Source organism: Ailuropoda melanoleuca, chromosome 11, assembly GCF_002007445.2.
Source record: "Ailuropoda melanoleuca isolate Jingjing chromosome 11, ASM200744v2, whole genome shotgun sequence".
NCBI lineage: Eukaryota > Metazoa > Chordata > Mammalia > Carnivora > Ursidae > Ailuropoda > Ailuropoda melanoleuca.
Genome location: NC_048228.1, coordinates 73,056,127 through 73,081,328, shown reverse-complemented (window position 1 = coordinate 73,081,328; position 25,202 = coordinate 73,056,127). Strand labels below are relative to the sequence as shown.

The window sequence follows — 25,202 nt, the reverse complement described above, 5'->3', positions numbered from 1 at the left end:
CCTACATTGTTGGTGGGAATGCAAGTTGGTACAGCCACTCTGGAAAACAGTGTGGAGGTCCCTTAAAAATTCGAAAATTGAGCTACCATATGATCCAGCCATTGCACTGCTGGGTGTTTACCCCAAAGATACAGACGTAGTGAAGAGAAGGGCCATATGCACCCCAATGTTCATAGCAGCATTGTCCACAATAGCTAAATCGTGGAAGGAGCCGAGATTGCCCTTCAACAGATGACTGGATTAAGAAGCTGTGGTCCATATATACGATGGAATATTACTCAGCTATCAGAAAGAACAAATTCTCAACATTTGCTACAACATGGACGGCACTGGAGGAGATAATGTTAAGTGAAATAAGTCAAGCAGAGAAAGACAATTATCATATGCTTTCTCTCATCTATGGAACATAAGATCTAGGATGAACAGTAGGGGAAGAAAGGGATAAAGAAAGGGGGGGCAATCAGAAGGGGGAATGAAACATGAGAGACTATGGACTATGAGAAGCAAACTGAAGACTTCAGAGGGGAGGGGCGTGGGGGAATGGGATAGACTGGTGATGGGTAGTAAGGAGGGCACGTATTGCATGGTGCACTGGGTGTTATACGCAACTAATGAAGCATCGAACTTTGCATCGGAATCCGGGGATGTATTGTATGGTGACCAACATAATATAATAATAAAAAAAAAAAAGGAGGTTAACCAAAGGAAAAAAAAAAAAAGAAAGAAAAAGATCTCTTGCATTGAATAATCCATTTCTTTGGCTTTCATAGACTTATACCTTTTCACATATCCTATTCTTTAAATTTAACTTACGATAAGCCCATCAAAGCTGAAATTTATATGAATGGTTGCATCAGTGCTTTATTAACTCTACAAATAATCTAAGGACCAATATATTATGTATCAAACAATGTTTAATTATCTACCTAAGCCACATGGTCTTCTTGTGTCCTCATTAGCTATTCTTGAGCATAATAACAGTAAAAATTCTGCCTCACATCAAGTAAGGGGTAAAACCAGCAGAGTGAAAATCAAAGATTCTGGCTTTAAATCACCAGTGCCCTGAGAGATTTTCTACTAATAAATGTTCTTTCTGTCTCTTCATATCTCAACTCAGATCCAAGTCCCAGATATACGTCAAAGTCAAGGCTGACCAAGAAATGTGGTAATAAGAACCCCCAAGCAAATAAATGAGTCATGGCAAACCATCCTTTTCTTTCCTGAAGTCCTTATCCAGAGGCTAATGGTTACACAATTGTAATAAACAATGACCTCTTGACATCCAGAGCAGAGACATTTCCGTTGCTATTCACACCTTTGTTGGATTTGGGGGTTCTTAATTTCTGATTTATCAAAGTCTCTGGAGAAAGATGCATCCGGAATGCCCACTCTATCACAAAATAATTACGTGACAAAGGGCAGATAATTGGTCTCTGGCTGTCTTTTTCTTACTAGGAAAGTGAGGATCATCAAATTACCTACCTCATGGCACTAATAATGAGTATTAAATCATAGGTAAAGTGCTTAGCATATTACCTGGCACTTGAAACATGGTAGACATGATTATTAATTTATTATGATTAGCAATATTTTATAATATTTAATTAGATGGCTTCCACGAGACAATTGAGAAATTTAAACAGACTGCATGAAGCTAATAATGGTTTTGCATAATCTCAACATAAAAAAAAACAATTTAGACTTATGCTACTCAGGCTTTGGAAATGCATTTCTGTCATTTGTTTTTGTTACTATCCTATGCAACTGGTGGCTCGCCCGGAGCTTTTGTCTCAGTGTTAGAACGCAGTGCCAGCCACATCACTGCAGACAACAGCACCCATGCAGCCTTTTGCTCACCATCATCGCTCGTATAGCCCCCCGTTCAGTAACATCAAGGGCCGGTGCGTTCGTCTATTTCCCTGTATTAAGTACAAGCCCATCTTAATGTCTCTAATTTTATGTGCTACTGCATTCAACGTTCAGCCAAGCCACTGAACCCATATATCAATCCACATTGTTTCTGAGAAAGATGACTCATTGTAAGCGATGTCAGAAGTCTGAATCACTAAAATTTAAAGATAAAACTGATTGCTAAATGCCTAAAATGTATGTGAGAACCCAAAATCGGTAGTTGTCCTAAGTAAGGCTGTGTCTATGTATTTTTACATATAGGAGTGTTGGATTCATATAAATAAATAATCATTGACAAAAACTGAATTCTAGGTACCACGCCAGCCACTGAGGACACAGTAACAAGCTGGAATGACATGGCCTCTGCTCCTCGTCCATTTAATTCCACTCTCCCTGGCAATTACTGTCACAGGGGTTTGAGATTTCAGGCTAACGTTTTCAAAGACTATCTCCTTCTAAGTACCTGCAATTCAGGCTATGGTTTTACAGCTCAAGTGGCAAAGCTCTTTATTCCTGGGACCTGGAAAAGGCTCTGAAGGTATATCAAGTCAATTTGTCAAAAAAGCATAACAATTAACTAATAAACATGCTATGTATTAATACACAAAATACAGTTCACAAGTTATACACCTTGAAATAAAACATGACCTGTTCCAGCACACGGTGTATTAGCTGTTACTACTGAAGATGAGCTGCACCCTGAGAATGGGGTACTTCTGCAAATCGTGGTAGTCATTAAGCTGCCAAGAATCCCCAAGTCTACTTCTGAGTTGTACTTCCCCTCACCCTTGAAGTTAAGCATGTCTATATACCTTCCTTTGAGAAATGAATCCGAGTAGAAGTGACACAGTGTCACATCTAGGCAGAAGCTTTAAAGAACACTATGACCATGTGTTTTTTCCCTGACACAGTGACCAGCAATATTTTAAATGGTGGAAATCTATCAGTCTGAGACCCTAAGTAAGGATGATGTATAGGAGAGCCCAACCCCTCCAGACCCATCCACCTTCAGTGGACAGTGTTAGATGGTGAGAAAGAAATAAAACATGATGTTTTAAGCTAAGAGTTATTACCACAGCATAAGCCAGTTAATTCAGATGAATCAACTTAGGAACAAACCCAGGTCTCTAACCCTATGTAACAGCTAGCTCAGCAGACTAGGGCACAAAAGCCCCTCTTTCAAATTATTGAGGAAAATCCCACCAGACTCGTCTGTTAACAGATTGATCTTACCATACACACAGATTTCTCATTTTTAATTAAAAGGACACAAATAAAGTACTACGAGACAATGGAAGAAGATACCATCATTTTTAAACAGAAACTCAAAGACACATGATTCCATCCAGTGAATCCAAACAGACACCTGCATCAGAATCAAGAACATTTGATGAAATGCAGACTCCAGGGCCCAAACCAAAACCGACCAAATTTTTGAGGATTGGTTAAATTTGTATTTAACAAATTCCCCAAATGATGTCTTCATAACCTTTATAAAATCTCTTGGTTTGGGTCCTGAGGCTGTAAACTAATACTCAGGTGTATTTTGTCCAGGATACACAAGATTTTGTTTGTTTTGATTTGAATTAGAATTGGTTGGCCTTTAAAAATTAAGAAACTTCTCATAAAAATTGGTATTTCTACTTTTGAAAAATAATTAGAATATCTGGCAACTTTTATCTCAAACACTTATATGGCAATAATCAGATAAAACACAGCCACCTTCGCACAATGCATAGCCATGCCTCAGGTCTTGTCTCCATAATGTCAACTCATTTTTTTATTGACCGGCCCAAGGGAGTAATAGAGTTTGGGTCCCTTTATTCTGATTTCTGTTATACAGACTGGAGATTGTGTTTTGGAAAGTGAGAAAAAAGAAAATCATTGAAGACTGTTGAGCAAAAGAATTACATAATCAAATTTAACTAAAAAAATAAAATTTGGCAATATAGTAAATAGGATAGTGCTTTACACATGCAAGTGTTTGGAGAGGGGCAGCACATTATTTACTGGCCAAGCAGGTAACCTGACTGAGTGACATGATCAAAATGAGATCTTTGGCTAAATGTGAAGACCATACTGCCTCCATTTAGAAGACTGTTACCTAGTTTCAATTGCTATCATCAATTCAATTTCTATTTCAATTTCTGTCATCAGTTTCAGCCTGGGTTCACCAGATCTGTGATTTTTAAAAGAGAAGATAGAAATCCACATTTTTTATTGGAAATGTCCTGATTTCTAAGTGCCTTAAGTTATTTTTTTTAAACCAAAAAACAAGCCAATCAATTGGTTGTTATCTGCATATCAGAGGACAGCAGAATTAGAGTCAGGAGACTGGAAAGAAGTAAGAGAATTTGAAAAACTGTTCTCAATGGATTTTTAGCACTTGTAGGTTGACAAATATGGACTCCATTAAGAACCACAGGATGAAAAGTAGTTTTAGGTGATAAAATTATGAATTTAGTTTCTGGAAGTTTAAGAAATTCATATATGAAAGATACAGTTCATCATTAGTTTATCTATTCGACAGGTATTAAGGTTACTACCTACCTCCTACACGTGGTACTGGGGCTAGAACAAGAGACGAGGAGTCACAAATTTCTGCTGCAGAGATCTTAGTTTCCAACAGATGGAACACAGAGTTACAAAACACTACACTCATGTTATGTCAAATGTTGTAATGGATGATTTGTTCCACAGAGATGTGTGTGTGTGTGCGCACGTGTGTGGAAGGGTGACAGTCCTGTAAGGCGGCTAGAAAGTAGTGACATCTAAGCTAGAAAGTGAAGAAAGGATAATGTATGTCCCCAAAAGGAGCAAAAGTCTGTGTAAAGGTTACAGAAATCCACTTGTATTAAAAAATAAAAATGGAAACAAGGACAGTCGATCTAAACCACTTGGTGCAATGTAGTGATTAGTAGTGAGAAACGAGGAGAGAAACGTGAGCAGAGGCCAGAGTCTGCAGAGACCACCTTAAGTGCTCTGGACTTGCTCCTGAAAGCCGTGGGTGGTCATAGAAGGGAGTTCATCTGGAAGATGACAAGCAAATTCACATCAGAAAACAGCTTCAGAACCAGAGATAATCTACATATGGGTCAATATTTGAGGATACGGAATTGAATGAGATTGTTCTGAGAAAATCATTAAAGTGATAAGCGGTTAAGTGTTGAAAGTACAGTCCCTAAGGGAGCACATTTAGGAAGAGAGAAGATGAAGAGAAACCAAAGAATGAGGCAGATAAAGGAGGGGGAAAAGACCAAGACCCAGCTACCAGGACCGAGTTTCAAGAGGGGGTAGATCTATAAGGGGGTAGGTCTATCACATTAAACAGAGCCTAGAAGTCCCAGAGGGTAAGCTCTGAAGAGATGCTGTCATTCACATCACCTCTCCAAAGAGAGTAGGGTAATGTTCAGGACCACGGAGGTTGGTCAGTATAATTTTGTATGTTTATCACTACCTCACTGTACCAATCACTTCATATTCAAACCTTACTCAGCTTTAAGAGAAGCTCTTAATTGAAATTTTCAGGCAATGAACTACCTAGTTTTGTACAAACTCCTAATTGCTGGCAGTTGGAAGACCAAACAGCCTTTGTACTTTCCTTGGCAGGCCAGACTTTAGAAGTTCAGCCGCCTAATTCTGCTTGCTTCTATTCAGGCCCATACTCTATTTCTCTACAATGAAGAAAAAAATGGTTTTAGATTTCTGTTCCAAGAACCTTATTTTCTACTCTATTTGCCTTGAAATAAGCCTCAAAAGATGAGAGAAATTTTAGATGGAAGGGACATCGCTGGTCTTAGCTACAGTCTCCCCCTTTTCATGTTTTAGAAACTGAGGCACCGAGATGCTAACTGGCTTGCTCCAGGTCATAGAGCTTTTATAAAAACAAAGGGGTTTTTCACATAAATAATGGTTTTCATGCTTTTATACACTGCTTTGCCATCACAGACTCTTCTGATCATAGCAAAGGCCCTTTGCCTCTTAGTGTTTTTAAAATTAAAGTAAAATCAGTTCTTTAAGAATTTAGGATCCTCCAGGTTTATAATCTGGTCTCTGGCAGGCACTCGAATATAAACCGGGTATAATACATTTTAAGGAAATCACATTTTTTATCTCTCTAAAAAGAAAATTTTGAAGCATCTGAAATAGAAAATACAGGGGCGCCTGGGTGGCACAGCGGTTAAGCGTCTGCCTTCGGCTCAGGGCGTGATCCCAGCGTTATGGGATCGAGCCCCACATCAGGCTCCTCCGCTATGAGCCTGCTTATTCCTCTCCCACTCCCCCTACTTGTGTTCCCTCTCTCGCTAGCTGTCTCTATCTCTGTCAAATAAATAAATAAAATCCTTTAAAAAAATGAAATAGAAAATACAAGAAGAGAGCGCTATTATTTTTCTACCCTGGAGATTACACATGTGGCAAAATTTTATTTACCACACTACTATATTTAAGGATTAAATTCATTTCTTATAATCAATTATTTATACTAGTTTAGTTTACAACATTCATGTCAATATTATTTTTGCCACAACTAGTGAGAGCTGCAATCTCCAACACATTTTAATCAAGCAGAGTCCAGATTCCACCATGGCATTGTCAGAGATTAGTGTTTTCCATTTTATAGGGATATGTTCTTCTTTACAGAATATGGTAGAATTAGAGTGTTAATTTAGTGATAACTAAATTAAAAAATATGCAGCATATTCACAGGAATTAATGGTCAATCTAATATTTACTAGCAATGTTGTAAAAGCACGTTATAAGGAATAATTTATGTATGATTATACTCTGGTCAAAGTAAGGTTTATCACCACAACCTTTAGAAACAGAAATTATGAATTCGTAATTATCAGAGTAAACCATGACTAATAGTAGTAGTAGTAGTAATAATAATAATAACAACAACAACACCACTTTGTGAGCGCTCAAAGATCTTCTCCATTGCACTGTATTCTTTACAGAGGCCCCTGAGGGTTGTACAATATGGTAGCCTTAGCTGAGTACCTCCTGGCTACTCAAAGTGTAGCCCCAGGACCAGCAACATTGGTATCACCTGGGAGTTTGTTACAAAGGCAGCATCTTGAGCTCCACAGTCACAGACAGAATCAAAATCTGCATCTTGACAATCACTATCCAGGTTATTCATATGCAAATTAAAGTTTTAAATACTTCAGATAAATCTAAACTAACCATTGGAACTAATATTTTCCATTTTACAGAGCAGGAAATTGAGGCGCAAAGAAATTAAGTAACTTTTCCATTAGCATCAGTAAGATGTGACAGGCATTGCTAGAAGCCTACTGAATATCAAATGCATCTTCCTTCTTTCTAATAGATCTCCAATTTTCCCAGATGCTCTTTTAGCTTGAAATAGCTATGAGATAAATGTGGAAATCAGCTGCAAGAGCTGGGAAGGTTTATTTTTCAAATGAAAGGAAGTAACAGAGCTAGTGCCATCCCTTCCTTTTATTCCAGTCTGTACTGTGGACATGATAGCTGGAGCTGCAGCAGCCATTTTGAGATCATGAGGTGACAGCATAAGGACAGAAGCCAATGCTAAGGAAGAGGAAGTGGAAAAATAAAAACAGTCTGGGTTCCTGATGTTTGATGCCATCATGTAAGAGCTCAGTCTTCATTTGAAACCACCTGCCTACAGACCTTTTTTGTGAGAAAAACCGACCTCCACTGAGATCACTGTCAATAGGTTTTTCTGTTCATTTCTGACAAACACATCCGTAATGGATATAGGCTATGATAATATTCCTTCACCTATATTTTATTGTTATTCCAATGCTTGCCCCCTCTTATATTTCCAACTGGAATCAAACTTGCACTATAAAAAGCCACTTGGCATTACTATATCCTCTTCTAATGTCCTCAAACAGAAGTAGGTAAAGTGTTACAACACGCTCTCCGACCAGGTGGGGAAAATCATAGAAATGACAGACGACAACACAGTTCCCTAAAAGGAAAGGATTTGAAGAGACATGTGCTTTCCACCCCACTAACTTTCATATCCACTCACTTAAACATGCACCTGCCCACTTTCCGTATCTGCTGATAGGTTTTGCTTAACCTCCCAGCTGTTCCAAGGCAGCAGCAACAGCGGCAGGAATTGCAGCTGCTCTCTGCACCTGGTGGCAATCAGATGTCTGACAGTAAGACATCTATATTAGAAGCTGTCACCAAAAATGACAAAGTCTAGATCGGGCATGGCAGCAGTCAAAGGAGAGTGATGAAGGCAGGCAGCACCAGCGTAACAAGCAGAACTGCATCTAAGTGTACACATCTCTGAGTCAGCAACTGGGTCCCATGGGATTTTTCAACAGCCCCGTATTTCACAGATAATAATGTAAATCCTAAATGACCCACCCTGCCTACTGAAGTTATGAGTCATACCATCAGTTTGGTGGCAGCCAAAAACACCTTCAAGAGCCCTTCCAATTATCTGGGAATCTTGAAAGAAGGACCGTTGAAAAGAATTCTGCTACAGAAATACTCTCCTCACTACTTTATCTGCCTGGTCCTTTAAGAATTCAGACACTATTACTTGATTTTGTATGTTTTAAGAATAATGAGTCTTTTTTTTTACATTTAATCTATTTTAAATGCCGACATACTTTAATATAAGCACTACGAGTCATATGGTTCTATATATAGTTTCTTGTTAGTTATCTTTGATCCTGCAATTCTGTTATCATTATTAAGGCAGAAGCTACTCAAGACAATGAAAGAATACTTAGTTTTAATTTTTAGTTATCAGGGGACTTGCTGTTCTCCCAGGAGTGCTCCAATGCTGACTTCCTTTAAAATGGCTCTACATTCACTCCCATTCCTTTGTGACATTTTCATCACCTCAAGCCACCCCACTTACCCTCTTAAGGGTCTACAGTTTCTTTTCCTCCAATACATATTGCATGATTCTTTTGCTATTTTACAAAGCACAGTCATCAGCCTCACATTTTTTGCTTCGATGATTATCCTCTTACATGCCCTAGATAACTAATTAAGTCTACCCTCCCATATTCCCCTCTACCCGACCTGAATACCAGCCTTGAGATTCCATTTTCTTTTAATTAAGCCTCCCTCTCTCTTGGTATCCACATTTTAATCTTCCATGTAAACCTGGCTGGCATTTTAGCCCACTGTTTCCTTTCTTGAGAAACTGGAGAGTTTATGTAATCGTGGTAAAAAAAAAATGAATTTGTTCCATTTACCCTATTTTCTGACTATGGCTGATTTGGTTAATTTCTATTGTAAAGGCTTCTAGAGAGTTCATATAATTGAATACGTTTGGACTCTCCAACCCAAATATCTAGGTAGTAACTCAGCATCTGCTGCTTCAAAAGCTAAAATCTTCTTATGAGTAATTAGAGGTAAAGTGAACTTCTTGTTTATTTCTTTTTTCCTCCTTTTCTAAAAGTCCCCCATGACGTCCCTCCTCCTCTCCAAATCACTCCTCCAATTCAAATCTGGAGATCTTTTCTGTCCTAGAAATCTTTTAACACATACCATCCTAAAAACACCCACGCCTTCTACTCTCTTAATAAAAGTCAAATGTCTCCCTAATACTTACTAAGATACCATAGGTGTCCCCACAAAACAGTCTAAATACAGGTTTGGGTATGCTATGAAAAGACATTTATAATTTTTATCCTTTCTTCAGCCTTCTTTAATCTTGTGACATAACTCTACTCTTTTATTCGGAAACAAAATCCAATTGTACTACTCATTATATCATAGTCCTGAAATATCCCTAAAATCTGTTACAATTTACTAATCATCTCCACAAAATAGTTGAAATAGCAGTATCTTCTTTTTGACATATATTTTTCCTGTGGGTACTATATCAGAAGAAGAGCCATACGTTTTCTTTTATTGTGTTTTAAATCAAATTAGCAATGTCCTAACTAAACATATCCTCCAAGAATATTGAAATACGTTTATGCAGAAAGAATGTCACCACACATGTTCCTGGAACAATCTTTGTGCTACATTTTGCATTCTTTCCCCTAGGAAAAAAAAAAAGAAAGGAAAAAAACTAACATCCCAAATGCTAATAAAGATACTTCTTAAAATTATGTTCTTATAATAGTACTATTTTTTTAATTTTATGGGAAAATTTTTCTTTTGTTTTAACATGTTTTAAATATTGAAATAAACAAGAAGGAACATAAGAAAGAGAAAATAAAAATCGACATCATAACTTACGTCAAACTAAGAGGGAGATGGGTTCATATTTTCTATATACTAGTTTTTGATTTTTTGCAAAGGTCTAATAAAAACATACAAAGATATCAAAACTACTACTTAATCAAAGTTTCTTAAATTGCAAAAACTATGGAGAATTTGAGAGATTTACATCTCATCATAAGTGATATCCTTGATATGATGAACTTCTATATGAAATCTGTTTAGATTTAAACATGAATTTTATTCTTATACATTACTTTTAAATGATAAGAGCTGTACCTCAAAGGATGCCATATTTCAAGTTAAAAACAAGTTTTCTGAATTCTATATGGTGTCAAGACCATTAAAAATTCAAAAGAAATAAACTTAATACTCATTACATTAAACATCATGTAATTTACTTCTTTTATTTCTCAAGGAATGTGTAGTTATTATTGAACTCATCTCTCGCTCAAAAGAACTTAAAATAAGGCAAAACAATTTCTTTAAAAAGAGAACTGAGAAATGTCTAGAAGCTTCAGCTGGACTCTAAGAATGCTACACTTAACCCTCAACACCTCTGCTACAGACCCAAAAAGACACGCTCTCTGGATGTCATACTCTTCTATAGATAAAACTCTCAGGCTGACAGTAAATAAACCAAAATTCACTCTCCCCGTTATGAGAAAAGACAATCAATAACATTCAATAAAGAAAACATAGGGTGGTTATACGGTATTTTTGATTAAGGAGGGAAGGAAGAAGTCAATGTCTAGGACACTTGAAAGGCAGAAAGAACCAAAATATGGTGTGGTATGAATTTCTGCGAAGTCTGGGTCTTATTTATCAAAATATTTCCAGCATTTAAAATAAGACTCAGCAAATAATTGGCCCCTAATAAGAAATAGTTGAATGCATGAACTATGATTATAGATACAGAACTTGGCCAACTCTGGTTATATGGTACAAGAAAAGTGAATTCTTCTCTAAACTTCAATAACATATTCTTACAATGGAACACATGTTGCACTATTTCAAGTTATTTTGAGAATCATAGCGTATCTACCTTATCTGTCTTCCGAGGGACTTCAACCACCAGAGACCAGTAACACACCATGTACACATCTTTATATTCTGCAGAATGTCTGGAAATCATAACCCTTCAATAGACATGTGTTAAGAAACAGAATACTAGAATAATTTAATTTGACTCTTTGCATGTTAACACATTGAAAAGTAATGAATTGCTGACTGGCCAAGCTGTTCACTTGGCCATCTCCACTACCAATATAGATTTCTACAATATGATTGAGCTGTAGCAATCAAAAAATAACACTAAAACAAATGGATCGGTCATGCCTATTTATCCACTGTGTTAAGGGGGTAAAAAGAGAAATGCTGATTGCACCTGAGCTTAAATGCTAGCCAGAAAACACAGTGAGTGAAGCATGCTTGTGCCTGAGAAAACAAAAATAATAATCCCTCAGAATTAAGACCGAGGGCAATGCTTTTCTAGGAGCAATGATTGAAAGAAAAAATGGCTAATCAAGTATTTTTTAAGGTGAAAACAAAGCGTTAGCGTTACTTTATGAAAACATGAGTAGTATTCTCTTGGTCACGCATTTCAATGATGTCACCATGAATTCTGCTGGAGAGATGCTGGTTGGGAAGAAAGTGCCACCATCTAATGTAATGCATACCCTTGCTGCCATGTATCCAGTCTGCTTTTCCTGTAAAATAAATCACAAGCTGTGTACCTAGTTCATACAACAAACTGAGAAAGAATTCTGCAAACTACCTCAATCTAACCATTTCTGAAGAAGCCTGTCTTAGTGCCATTCTCTGACAGGGAGTGAACAAGCAACACAGCGTTAGAGAGGGTGTGCAGAAATGCTATGACGTTCTTTAGTGTTGCATCAGAATATCAAAAAGAATCCAGAAAACTGTACATAACATTACCATGCTTCTGGTTTAAGTGAGCTCGCACTGTGATGAAGCCCATATTATCTCCATGCCAGAGGGAGAGTAGTACAACAGGTCCCAGACAAAACTGAAGGAACTGATTTCTGGAGGTCAGACCCAGAGTTTCCAGCCTCCCCAGAGCACCCCACTTCAAGCAGCCAGTACCTCTCTGCTTTTTATCTTTTGTACCTCCCACAAAATAATTTTAAATAGACAGGAAATGACTAATGATAATAATCCTTTACACTTTTATGAAAAGCTCTTTTGCACACTTGTGTGAAATCTCCCCAACTTATTTCCATTTTCTCACTCATGAAATAATCAAATGCAGCTTTCCCTGTGACCTTTAGGCAAACTCAAGTGGGTGAAGAAGATAGTGGCCAAGAGCGTAAAAAGGCTCTGAAATCTTCTTTTACCTACTACAGCTTATTCTAAAGGTTAGCCTACTGCAGACACTGCAGGGAACCCCAGAAGGCTGAGTCAGAAAGGGAGGGAGATGATATTCTCAGCTGCCTCAGGCCTCTTTGCGAACATCAGCCCCAACCACAGACTCTGAAAGAGGAGCAGAATGCCAAACTTCACAGCTTTACGGAGAGGGGGGGTCCCCAATCCTGGAGTTTACCCTGCCTCCACCTGAGACCAGAACTTCATAACACTCAATGTCTCTTTTCCCGCTCATCATGCAACCCACTCCCCCTCCATTTCTAATTCCATGTAGAGATTTCAGACTATTCTTTGTATGTTCTATTAGTCCAATGCCTCCATCACCCATCATCTCAAAAGACACCTTCAAGCTTCGGGCACATACTCTGTGGCTGCAAGACCCAGAGTTTTTGCCACTCAAATACCTAGCACAATCCCAGGTAAGGCTGATGGACACGCTTTTGGTTTTATGTCTCTCAAATCATCATTAATGTCACAGACTAAAGTTTTATTCTGTAACTATATCTTTTCTCCCAAAGGCAAATTTATTACCATGAATTGATGATACCAAATTATTGCATGTCATGATAATAATTATAAAGAGCAACCCACATGTCATACTTCTTTTGTGACTGCCTTTGTTTTCAGAGATTCTGTACACATACAAAGGTGTGTCTACAAAATGAAACTAATTGCATGAGAAATATATAACCTCTCTTTTCTTTAAAACTGGGTTATGCGGGGTCCCCTGGGTGGTGTGGTCAGTTAAGCATCCCACTCTTGCTTTCAGCTCAGGTCGTAATCTCAGGGTACTGAGATCAAGCCCCGAGTCGAGCTCCCCGCTCAGTGTGGACTCTGCTTAAGCTTCTCTCTCTCCTTCTCCCTCTGCCCCTCCCTCTCATATTCCTTCTCTCTCTCTCCTTCTATCTCAAAACAATAAATCTTTTTAAAAAAATAAAACTGGGTTATGTGTACTATAAATTTATCATTTTTTTAAAAAGTCATAGCTTTTATACATTAAGTGAAACACTGGGTGATGCTCTCTATGGCATTCTATTGCAATAGCAGCAGCATTAATGCTTACGTGTATTGAGTTCCTACTCTGCTTGCCATACCCTGTCCAAAGGATATAGATGTAAAAAAAAAAACAAAAAACTACATCCCCAACAAACCAGTAAGTCACATATTTTTACTCCCATTTTACAAATAAAGAAACCAAAGCAAGGAGAGATTGAGTAGCATTCTGAAAGTTCTGTAGTTATCATATGGTGGCAACAGAATTCAAATCCAAAGGTGCTGGTATCCAGAGGCACTGACCTTAAGCATTACTTTATACAGTAATATCATGCTATTTTGAGGTCAGAATTCCTCTTAGGTTCTGGGAGGGATCAGATTTTTCTATATTAATTTTTCCCATTGAATAGACTATATTTTATTTTTATAAATTTGAGAGCAGTAAAATTCATAGAAATGTGTTGTCATCTATCTCTCTACAGCCTGAAGGTAAATATCCAAGAACGAACTTGGAAACTGACACTCAGACCCTAAGCCTATGATCTGACATCCTATTTTTCATGGATTTAAGCATAAAGTTTCTTCAAGGTTTCAGAGTATAAAACGAGCAAGGAAGGAAAAAATCTATCTGGATGACCTCCTTGAAACATTTTCAAAATCCAGTTAAGCATGGTACTCAATCTAGGTTTTCCAGATTGAATCTATAATTTAGATACCAAGCCTTGTCATTTCTAATAGTTGTCACTGTTGAGCATTGTGGATGTTAGCTGTCATAAATGTACGAGACCTGTCTACACATTCATTTTTCCAATGACCCCACAAAATTGGTCCAAAAAACAAATGCTGCTCTTTTTATTCAGTTAACAATTTGAAAGCCTCTTATGGAATGTAAAAATCCATGCGTGATACTCCAAGTTGTTAGCTCTAATGACTAAAATGAAGACAAGAGGAAAAATTAATCCACTTATTAGTTCTAGGTGATCTAAATGCATGGTCTTGGTAGATAAAATATCAAGGCAAGCCCATCTCAGGTTTCCAGACTCACAAAGATGTAAGCCTACCAAATGCACAAGACATACCAGTATTTTCTTGGCGTGTTTTCAAAGGACACTGCCTCCTAAGATGCTCTTCTGGAATAATTCTTTTCATATTCCTGACAATACTAACGCTTATCAATTGTATTTCACACTATGATCTCTCAAGAATTTTAATTTACTTTAACCACATGGTATCCTTGTGAGATTTAAATAGAATGAGTAGATCCTCTCCTGCCATTTCACAGATGAGTAAATTAAGTCACAGATGGGATAAATGAATCACCCAAAATCACAGAGTTCAAGGCAGAATCATGGCTAACATTAAGTCAGGATTTGAGTAACTGGTGTAATAATAGCTCTAATTCACCAAGATGTCAGCCTAAAATATGCTGATGCTAACAGAAGTTCAGTGTGTTAATTAAATGGTAACTGCTCCACTGATTTAAGGATTAGGTAAGTTCTATAGTCAATTCTTTTCATGATAGCACAGTAAAAATTAAATTAAATTAAATAACTAAGTTAAATTAAAATTCATTCCTGAAATATCTGAGAGCTTACTATATGCCAGGTGTTGTTCTAGATGCTTGGGATAGATGATGCATCAGTGAATTAAGCAAAAAAACAGACACAAATCCCTGACTTCAGTGAGCCTACATTCGAGCAAAAGAGACAAAAATAAGCAATCGACATAACAGCGATAAATAGATTGTCTTAAATACTAAACGATAATAAGTATTAAGGAAAAAAGAAAAAAATGAAGGTATGTAAATGGGATCAGAATTATTAAGAGGCGGACAGGTTATAGTATTTATTTGGTTGGTCAGGGTAGGCCTCATTGAGAAGGTGAGATCAAAGGATATCCAGGGAAGTGGGAACAGCCAGGGAAAAAGCTCTAAGGAATATCCTGGTGTGTTCAAAGAACAAAAAGGAAGCCAATGTGACTGCAGCAGTGTTAGCAAGGTGAGTTGTATGAGGGGAGGTCAAAGAAAGAATAAGGAGTCAGATCATGCAGGGCCTTGGAGACCACCACAAGGAACCTGATTTTTATTCTGAGTGAAGTAGAAATGATTGCAGAATTTTGAGCAGTTGAGTGGCATGATGTAACTTAAATTTTAAAGAGACTCTATTATTAATCATAAAATATCTTAGAATTTTATCACTAAATGTTTTGTATAATCCTTATCATATATATTAATCTCAATTTACTCTCCTCCGTTCAAGATAAAATACCATTATTGCCATTTTCCCAAAGAAAATACCAAGAGTCAGAATGCCTAAGTAACTTGGCTAGGGTAAAATCTAGTAAGTGGTAGAGCCAGGAAAAAAAGAACAATTTTTCTAACTCGTAACCCAAAACTGATTGCTCTTTCCTATATACTCATTTTAAAGTTATAAAGGAAAGAAAATAATAATTGAGATTAATTATCCAGATTTTTCATCAATGGAGATGTTCAGCTTGATATATTAAAATCGAATCAAACTCATTTTGTCCTTCTTATTAATTTCTGGGACATAATGATGCAAGTAATTTCCTTGGACTTTCTATTTGAAATAACATATGAACATGCAGGCTAAGAATTTGGGATGCAGAAGTAATCATAATAATTTAAATTTACAACACTACATTTAGAAAGTTTTTGAAAGTCTTTTAGGCACTGTTATTTATTAACTCTCTACCATATGCCAGTCACTGTGCTAAATTCTCTGCGTGTATCATTGTATGTCATATTCGTCAAATGCTTTAAGAACAGTATGAGTAATCACACCTTATAGATGAGAGATGTGGACCCAGAGAGGCTGAGTATTTCAAGGTCACAGGACTGCTCAGGACGAGAGCTGGGATTTTACCTAAATCTCCACATTCTAAAGTTAGGTAGGTCTTCACTAAGCCACACTACCTTCCTGAAACATGATGCCTGACCTATCGCCTCAACATTTCTAACTAAAAGGTCAGCTAAATATGAGTAGCCCCATTTTACAGATGATTAACTGGTCATAGAAAAGTTAATCAAGCAATCAACATTTATTTGATGGCCACAATATGCAAATCAAAAATTAATTGCTAAGAGAACAGAGGATTGATGATACAATATCTTGCCTCCATGAACTTACAATCTTGTTAAGGTAACAAGAGACACACAAAAAGGTAATAAATAATCCAAACCAGCACATAATAAGTTCCAAATGAAATATAGAGCCAACAACCGCTGAAGAAATTCAACAGAGAGAAAATTGAATCCGGGTGCTTCAATTCAGTTAAGAAAGATCTTTACTAGAGGACCAGTGTTGAGGTGGTCTTTACAGAAAAGGAAGGGTTTCGATCATCAGAGAAGATGAGAAAAATACTTCCAGGGAAAGGAAAGAATATGACCAAAGCCCAAGGGAGCAGATAGAAATGGATTAGCAAGAGAAAGAGAACAAATGCTTTGAAGTACAGAAAAATAAAATGAAGCCCCAGAAATAGAATGTAGAAAACCTTGATTGGCAAATTAGGAATCTAAGGAAGGAAGAAGAACTACGTCTTTGTTGAATTGTTACTATGTGGCACCAGCTTTGTAGACACTTTTTGTTTATATAACCCTCTCAACAACCCTATAAGGCAGAAAGGTAGATATATCACGACCATTGTAAACGAAAGGAAAGAGATTATCTGGCCAAGACACAGCTTCGTGTGTGGATGGAACTGAAATTCCACCTAGATCTATCTACCTCCCAGACCTATATTCCTTCTACCACCTTCTTCTACTCCTGCCACCTGCCGAAGGCAAAGGGGAGCCACTGAAGTTCTATGATCAAGAAAAGTGAGGGGTATGTGGAAAGCATTGTAAGAATAAAAGAAAACTCATCCGACTGGGAAATATCGGCGTACGTACAATATCAGAAAAGGACTGGGGAAGAAGACACCTGTCAAGAAGAGTCACTTAACCCAAATAAAGTGACAAGGATACATATCTGAGCAGTGACAATGCAAGTAAAAAAGAATGTAAGAGATATTACAAAAGAAATAGGAAGAGCTAAATGGCAAGACCCACATCCTGAAACAGGTAATTTCTACTCCCCAAGCACACACCGACAGCATAGATACTTGCCCTAAAGACTCACAGGCACAAAACCCAAAGTCTAGCTCAAATATTAAGATTTTTGACAGCACATTATTTATTTTAAAAAATAAAATCTATGACTTAGGAAAAGTATCTGCCTTAGTGCAATCTACCTCTTAAACTACTATCACGAATTATGACAGATTTATGCTAGGCACACTTCTACGGTGTGAGTTTGGCAATAGCTCATTGTCACATCAGGAATCAGAGAGTGGTTCCTTATATACAAGCTCAATAGAAATATTAATTACTGAAGAAATATTATTTTCTTTTTAGTTTTTCCTTTTAGAAAACTAAGTGTATATTAAGCAATGGACTTTGCTCTGAACGATACAATGGGCCATATTTTTTAATATTATTCCCCCTTGTACTTATCTTAAAGTGAGAGATACCTCTCAGGGATTCCAGTAAAAGCTAACAGCATTAAATGGCATATTATTTAACAAGTTGGGTCTTTTCTGACTTTTTCTGAGTCCTGGACACTCCAAACCATACACTGGGAAATATACATAGAATTAACCACCACCTACATTTTTCAAAGAAAGTATTTACATAAATATCTAGGCATTTAGTCAATACACATCTTTGTAAGCAATTTCATATTACAAAGTTGCCAGTAATAACCTGGCTAATTATTTAAATCTTTGATTAGTATCAACTGTTCAACTATTTTTTCTTAATTTTTAATCACTGGTTAAACCAAACATCCAAATAAGTATAACATACATGTGATAAATGTATGTATGGAAATATATATGTCATGTTATAATTAATGAGTAACAACATTTTGATTCAGAATCCTTTAGGAATTACACACCTTCATCTACTTTACCTTCACTTTATTTCCTTGGTATCACCTAGCTAAGGATAATTAGAGGATAATTAAAATTATACATATTTTAAAAATTAACATTTGGCCAAGCCTAATTTCCTTTATCTTTATGGATAAAAACAGATTTGTTTTTCTGAGCTGAAAATTAATATTTAAATTTGAAATCAAGCTATGCCACAGTCCAGTAAATTTAGGCCTAGAGCTAATATATAGCTAAAATGTCTTTGAAAGTTTCAAGAACGCCAAACCAGTGCTGCATTTTAGAAACATCATATGTATGTGTAAAGAAATAGCATCATAGGATCCTAAACTGTGTATTTGTTGAAATACAACCCAGATACTTTTTTTAATGTGTCTCAATTCTCCGTATCTATACTGCTGTGAAAATAGGCATCTGTAAAATGTGAAGATACTACACAAGCATAGCTGCCCAGTAATGTTTCATTGTAATATACTTTAAGTTTGAAAAATTATAAATAAACTAACTTAAGAACTCTTCATGCAGGAAGTCTAGGCTCCGTATGACTTTAGGCATTCTTAAAAATTATGTTAAGTACGTTGTGCGTGCGTAAAAGGAATATTTATTTTATATACCTTACGTTCTATTATTTATGTTTTTTAATACATGCATTCATATATAAAATGTATTAGAATATTAATATTACTCATAACTTTTAAAAGCATTATTTCATGAGAGTTTAAAAAAAGGAAAACTACTTTTACCTCCCAGTCCTGGTCTAAGCCGATTATCGTAACCATCCAGAAGTCTGTCTAGAATTCTTGTAAAGATGGTAATGTTATTTTTAGCCTCATCTTCTTGGATGTTAGCCAGCACCAACCTAAACAGACAATTTTACAAGATGATATATATATATATATATACACATGTATATATATACATACACGCATATACATATGTGTGTTGTACAAGTGCCAGCATGCTCTTCTTCCTTGGTTTGAATTCTAAGCCTCTCGAAGCTATTAGGGCCACCCATTTTCTCCTTTTATCACTTCTATAAATACCAGCATATCTGTGGAGGAGATAAACATGTTGTTGAAAATAGACACTAAATACTAGATTATCAGAAAGTTTGATGTCAAAATTATTTCAGGTTTCTACCACTTAGCATTCAGTGTGGAATATTCATTTTTTCTAAAAGCCATCCCCTAGAATCTATTATGACTGTAGATGATCACATGCAGACACTATTAGTAATGTTATTCTGCATTAAGAAAGGTACAATAACCAAAACGACTCCTGAAATAATACTTCAGTGCTCTGAATATTAATTGGAAAATAAATCGTCTCCCTGGAGGCAGAAAATGTCTCTATCTTCCTCATAAATGCCTTTTTTTCCCCCTTTATGTCATTTTTCTCTTTTAAACCAAGATTATTTCCTTACTTTGGGTATACCTCCACCCAATGGCCAAGTGCAATATAGACATCAGGGAAACTCCACTGGCTGTATTCCAGGCTCCACTGTAGCCAGGCGGTGGAGGTGGGCTCTGAAAGGAACAGGAACACACACAGGGCTGCACACAGCCTTGGAAGAGTACCCCTCCTGACTGGTCTCAGAGGAGAGCAATAGGGGTTGCCTGAAGATTAAAATGCCTCGCCACTTTTGTGTGTGTGTGTGTGATAAATTTGTGGAAAGAACAAATGGTCTTAAAATATCACCAGAAAAGGGTTAGAAACAGTGATTTTCTCCATTATTTCTCCATCAGAAAGCCAGAGACCTGATTTTGTGACATCCAGCAATTTGGTGCAGCAGCAACTGGATGCATAAAACAGAATGTCCCTTTTCACTGCCATTTTTTTTCCCCTAGAATGATTCAGAGATTTAAATTACTGGCCCCAAAAAAGAATCATTTATATAATAGAATAAAATACTGGCATGAGCATTACTGGTCAAATATAGAACAGAAAACTAGTAGAGGGAAATATGGTTAAGTGCTGAGGATCTTCAATGATTACTAATTGACCGTGGTGTGTTCACTCCTTTAAAATCAAAGATTATATGTGACTGCATTCTGACCAAGGTGTATTGTATAAAATATCATTGATAGAGTCCATTTGCATTTAAATGATTACACAGCTAGTAACTAAAAATAGTCACGATACATTAAAAAATTGGCAACCAACTTCAAACAAATATTGTCTTGAGGGCAGAGAAAATATTAAAACACTGATACAAAGGTAAACATTTAAAAATTATGTAAGGAAATTAGTTCATCAAAATTCCATCATCAAAAGTTTCTATATTACCTTAAGCTAATTTTAAAACCAATCACTACAATAATCATAAAGTTCCACATAGAGGTTTTCACTGAAAAGTGTTATTTGATCACATGTCATATTTTTTTCTAAATTCAATATTAAGATGTTAAATAAGGAGCTATTTTCCAATTAAAAATAAGCCTTATAAAGAGATTTCTTCTCAATTCTAGAAAGTATTTTCATACTTTGACAATTACTTGGACAGGAAAATGAAAAATTAAAAAGGCAATAAAAGTATAATAAAGACATTATTTTTCAAAGGAATGGTTACATGAACATTCTTATAACTCTTATATTTCAAGTCCTCTAATATTTTGAAAACCATATCCTAAATTTAGACAATAAATTAAAATAAAAATCAGAAAAGACTGCCATTAAGATGTTACTGAAAGCAATAAAAATCAATTTCCTGTTTGTAGAACATAGGCAAAACAAAATTAGTTACATGTTTAAAATAAGTACTGTTTATGACAGTAACCATTTTAGGAATAAAAGATCTCTAAATCAATAATATGAAAAGTAGATTAATAAATCAAGCTTTTGTTTTATTGTTTGTGATTGTGAAGTTGTGTACTATCTCCACCTAGAGGTTAAAGGCTCACACATCCTTTGGGTTTTCTACGTTGACTGAAAAGAGCCTAGACCATTAAAAAAGGGAAGATGAAAGGAAGAAAGAAGAAAAAAAAGAAGGAAGGGGAAAAAAGTTAATCAAATCATTTTAGCTTGTGCTTTTCTGTTTGGCTTAAAGAAAAACTGTTGGCTATTTTACTGAATCTTGGTGTTATAAACACATATAACTTAACCACTTCCATTCCTTGCAAGAATATGCCATTCAAAAGATAAGTCTTTTCTCTGGAGATTTTCTTTTCTTTCTTTCTTTTTTTTTTTTCAAGAAAATGTTTCTGATCACTTTTGTTCTTTATCACTAAAAACAAGAAGCAGTGAACTTTTTATAGCCTCTGCCACTTCATAGTTCAATTTCCTGATACAACCTTTTTTTCATTCGAGTGGACTCTTCAAAATACTTCAGCTTGTCAAAGGCCACCTCAGCATTGATAGCATTCAAGAAACACACCGTTACCCTGAATTTAAAAAGTCAAATACAATAAATAAATGTCTCACCTGGCTGGGTCCCACACCAAGAAAACAAGAAACAGCAACTGCATGTTGTAGGTGTTTAATTTCGTCTTCATTGCCGCTCTTTGTAAAGCCATGGAAGAAAAATAAAATACACTTAAAATTACATTCAGTACCACCATCCAAATAGCCCCAAAGAATGTCAATCCAATTGAGAATTGGAGTTAAAGCTACAGAATTATTCCAACGGAGCGGGTGTAGGGTGCGATGATGGGGGGTGGGGGTGGGGGGTGCGGGGGGTTGTCTTGTCTTGTCTTTCTTTTTTTCTCTTGACAGCAAGATGACCAAATAATCAGACTTTGCTCTGCCAAGAACTTCCCCCAGCCCCATCGTCAGCAAACTGTTTTGTGCTCACACACACTTAATAATAACACAGGGGACTCAAGAAGAGAATGGGTCGGAGGGGAGAGTGAAAAGGGGGAGGAGAGACGGGTACTTGGTGCCACAACCTCCTCAACCGAGGCCACCCCCGCAACCCCAGCGGGAAAAGCAAGGGGCGGCCAGCCCACTTTTTCGATTATTCTTTTCATTACAGTCCTCACGTCTTCACTTCTTCACTCCCTCTAAAATAATAGAAAAGAAAAGAACCTCCCTCCCTGCCCGTGCAGTTTGCCCAAGACCACGTCTTGGAGGCAGCCGGGTTCGGATCAACTGCTGCGAAACGACGCGTTTGACAGCTGTTCCGGAGCCGAGGACCACAATCCGAGCCGGAGCGCGAGGCTCCCGGATCCAGCCGCGGCAGGCAGGCAGCGGCAATCACAGTGTGCAAAGTTGAAGACTATAAAAGAGCCAGGCTAACGTGCCGCCTGCCGGGCAGGAGGGCGGGCGTCTCGGATCTTATTGTAGTTGCAGATACGCTTCTGCTGATGAGTATCGAAATTATTTTTTTAAATGTGCTGGGGAGGAGGAGGCGACCTGAACCTCCTGGGTTTCAGGGAGCATAGGAGAGTGGGGTGGGGGAGACAAGGCATGCACCGGAGGCAAAGGCAAATGGGAAGGGGTCCCTGCTGGGACCGACGTGTGCGACCTTACCTGAAACAGCAAGCAGAATCGGGTGTTTTCTTCCCTTTGCCCTGATCTGAGGAGATAGGAAACTTGAGGGAGAGCGAGAGAGAGCGCGAGTGAGAGAGAGAGAGAGAGAGCGCGCGACTGCAGCAGCCGAGCGAGCGGGGAGCGATGGGCTGGTGGAAGCCGGAGGGGAGCGCGGAGAGCGGCGGCCACGGTGCGAGGAGTAGATGGAGGCAAAGGCGTCCGTAGTGGCGGTGATGGGCGGAGGAGGAGGAAGAGGAGGAGGGGAAGCTTTGGCAGGAGCGGGCGGGGTGGGGGGGACGCGAGCGCGGCGCGGTGCGCGCAGGCTGTGGCGGGCACGAGCCCCACGCCTGGAGGAGGAGGAGCCAGGCCCTGGAGGAGGGCTAACGAGGTTCCCGGGAACGCAGGGACCCCCACCCCCGCCCGGATCCAGGGTAACCGCCCGCCTCCCTCCGGGGCACCTGCAGCGGCACAGCCCGGGGCGGCGGCAAGCTCCCCGGTGCGCCCCGAGCGCTGCTCCCCGCGCCCCACGCCCCGCCGGAGGAGCGGAGCCCACGCGCCGCCCCGGACTGCTCCCGGCCGCAGCCCGCCGGGGCTCCCCCGAGCCCCCGAGGTTCCTGGGGGCGGGGGGGCTGCCGGTGGGTGTTGGTGCGGAGTCGGGAACGCAGTGTGAATGTGCGGCCCTAGATCCCCGAGGCTTCGCCCGGCCGCCCGCCCCCCAACATCCCCTGGCTCTGGAGCGACGTGGCTGCCGAGGAGAGGTAAAGAGGTACCACTCCCGCTGGAGGGCGAGGGGACTCTAATCAGCCTCGACTTAGTCATCAGCGCATCCACGCAGGATCAAGTTCAACGCATGTTGCGTGGAATCAGACAGCAGGAAGTTTCTTTGATTTCCTGAGCCCTCTTGATATACCACTCATTCCTTCACACTTCTGCAATCAGGACCAATTTCCCCTCAGAGCTCTGAGGGCTGGAGACTTCCCTCCAACGGGTCAGCGAAGTCCATTTGCAGATTATGCACCTTGGGAAACCTCCCGCTCCCTCTGGGAAATTCTTTTCCCCAAGGTCTTTTAACGGGCGTCCTCCCTACGTGATCAAACTCAATCAACAAAGCTCTAAAAAAGTTTACATCCCGCACCCCCGCACCCACCCCACCCCAGCACAAAGGTACAAGCTGTGCTTCTACTATCTCCGCAATTCTTGGGGCGGGGGTACGGGGGGCGGGGCGGAGAGGAGATGTAGTCTCGCAGGGTTTTAGGTTTTCCCCCTGTAGGGTTTTTGCTGGTAAAGGGACCTGTTGTAATTCCACTCCCATAGTACACTTTCAGTATTGTATTTGATCTGTCTCATTTCTCTTCTATTTTATCTGAGAAGATAAAATCCGAACGTCCAACCTGAACAGAAAAAAAAAAAAAGAAGAGAAAGACATTTTTCTTTTTGTACTGCACAGAAGACAGAATGTTATGCACATCCTACCAAGCCAAAGCAGAGCAGGTGTTTATCTCTTCAAGAAGTTGTTATAGACACTTTAAAAGGGGGAAAAAGATAAGTATGCTGATATGTTTTTCTCATATTACATTCAGAGTCAATATGTGCCAAACACTTCAATTTCGTTAGTTATGAACCAAAAATTCAGATGTTTTTCCTAGATGGTGCAGTTTTCATAACAACAGACACTGCTAATCTACAGTAAATTTTAGCTTTGCTTTGAAGATTATGTGAGGGGAGTAAAACCTTTACATTGTAAATATTTCTAGCTGTTCTTTTTAGCCTATTAATCACCACTTTTTGAATGAGCATTTAATATGCTACAACCTAAACAAACATTTGCTCTCCTATTTAGCTGGCTCTGTGAAGAATGGAACACCACCCAGCCTTCTCCTCCATCATTAATATTCCCTTCCTGACTTGCCCATTGCAGAGTCTAATTGAAATTCACAAAGATAAAAAGCATGCCATTTAAAACCTTGCAGCTAGGGAATCTAAACATCTTCTACTTGGTGTGAACACTTTACTTCCTACTGTAATTTCCTATTTTCCGTTTCTGTGAGTCAATCTTCATTAAGATCTCTATCAGTGCCATTTATATTACTACTAAATTGTTTATATTTTGATCATGGAAGTTGAACAGCTCATGGTTTCTTCCCAACCTTAACTTTATGCTCCACAAATTTCTCTTTTATGAATGTCACAATTTTTGTAAATACCCTCATAGATTATTTTCATAGATTATTTTCATATTTACATTGTTTTTTTTCTGGATTCTAACGCTGAATTATAGATTTTAGGTTTGTTTGTTTTACCTCAAA

The 25,202-nt window shown here is 38.3% G+C and overlaps 1 protein-coding gene across 3 annotated transcripts in view; it reads right to left on the bottom strand.

Moving 5' to 3' along the window:
* GABRA2 (gamma-aminobutyric acid type A receptor subunit alpha2) overlaps positions 1 to 23,144 on the bottom strand; it is a 122,575-nt gene extending 99,431 nt beyond the window's left edge. For 2 of the 3 annotated variants that reach the window (XR_004628885.1, XM_002917015.4), the window contains exons 1-3: positions 22,897 to 23,135; positions 21,850 to 21,927; positions 19,173 to 19,288 (exon numbers count right to left, since the gene is read on the bottom strand). Coding sequence is in view for 2 of the 3 variants with exons in the window: in XM_002917015.4 (XP_002917061.1) it covers positions 19,173 to 19,288; positions 21,850 to 21,920 (187 nt within the window). In the remaining variant the exon portion in view is untranslated. Of the gene's footprint in view, positions 1 to 19,172; positions 19,289 to 21,849; positions 21,928 to 22,896 lie in introns of all 3 variants that reach the window. The other variant, XM_019797257.2, reaches the window with a different exon arrangement.
* Positions 23,145 to 25,202: the final 2,058 nt, after the last annotated feature.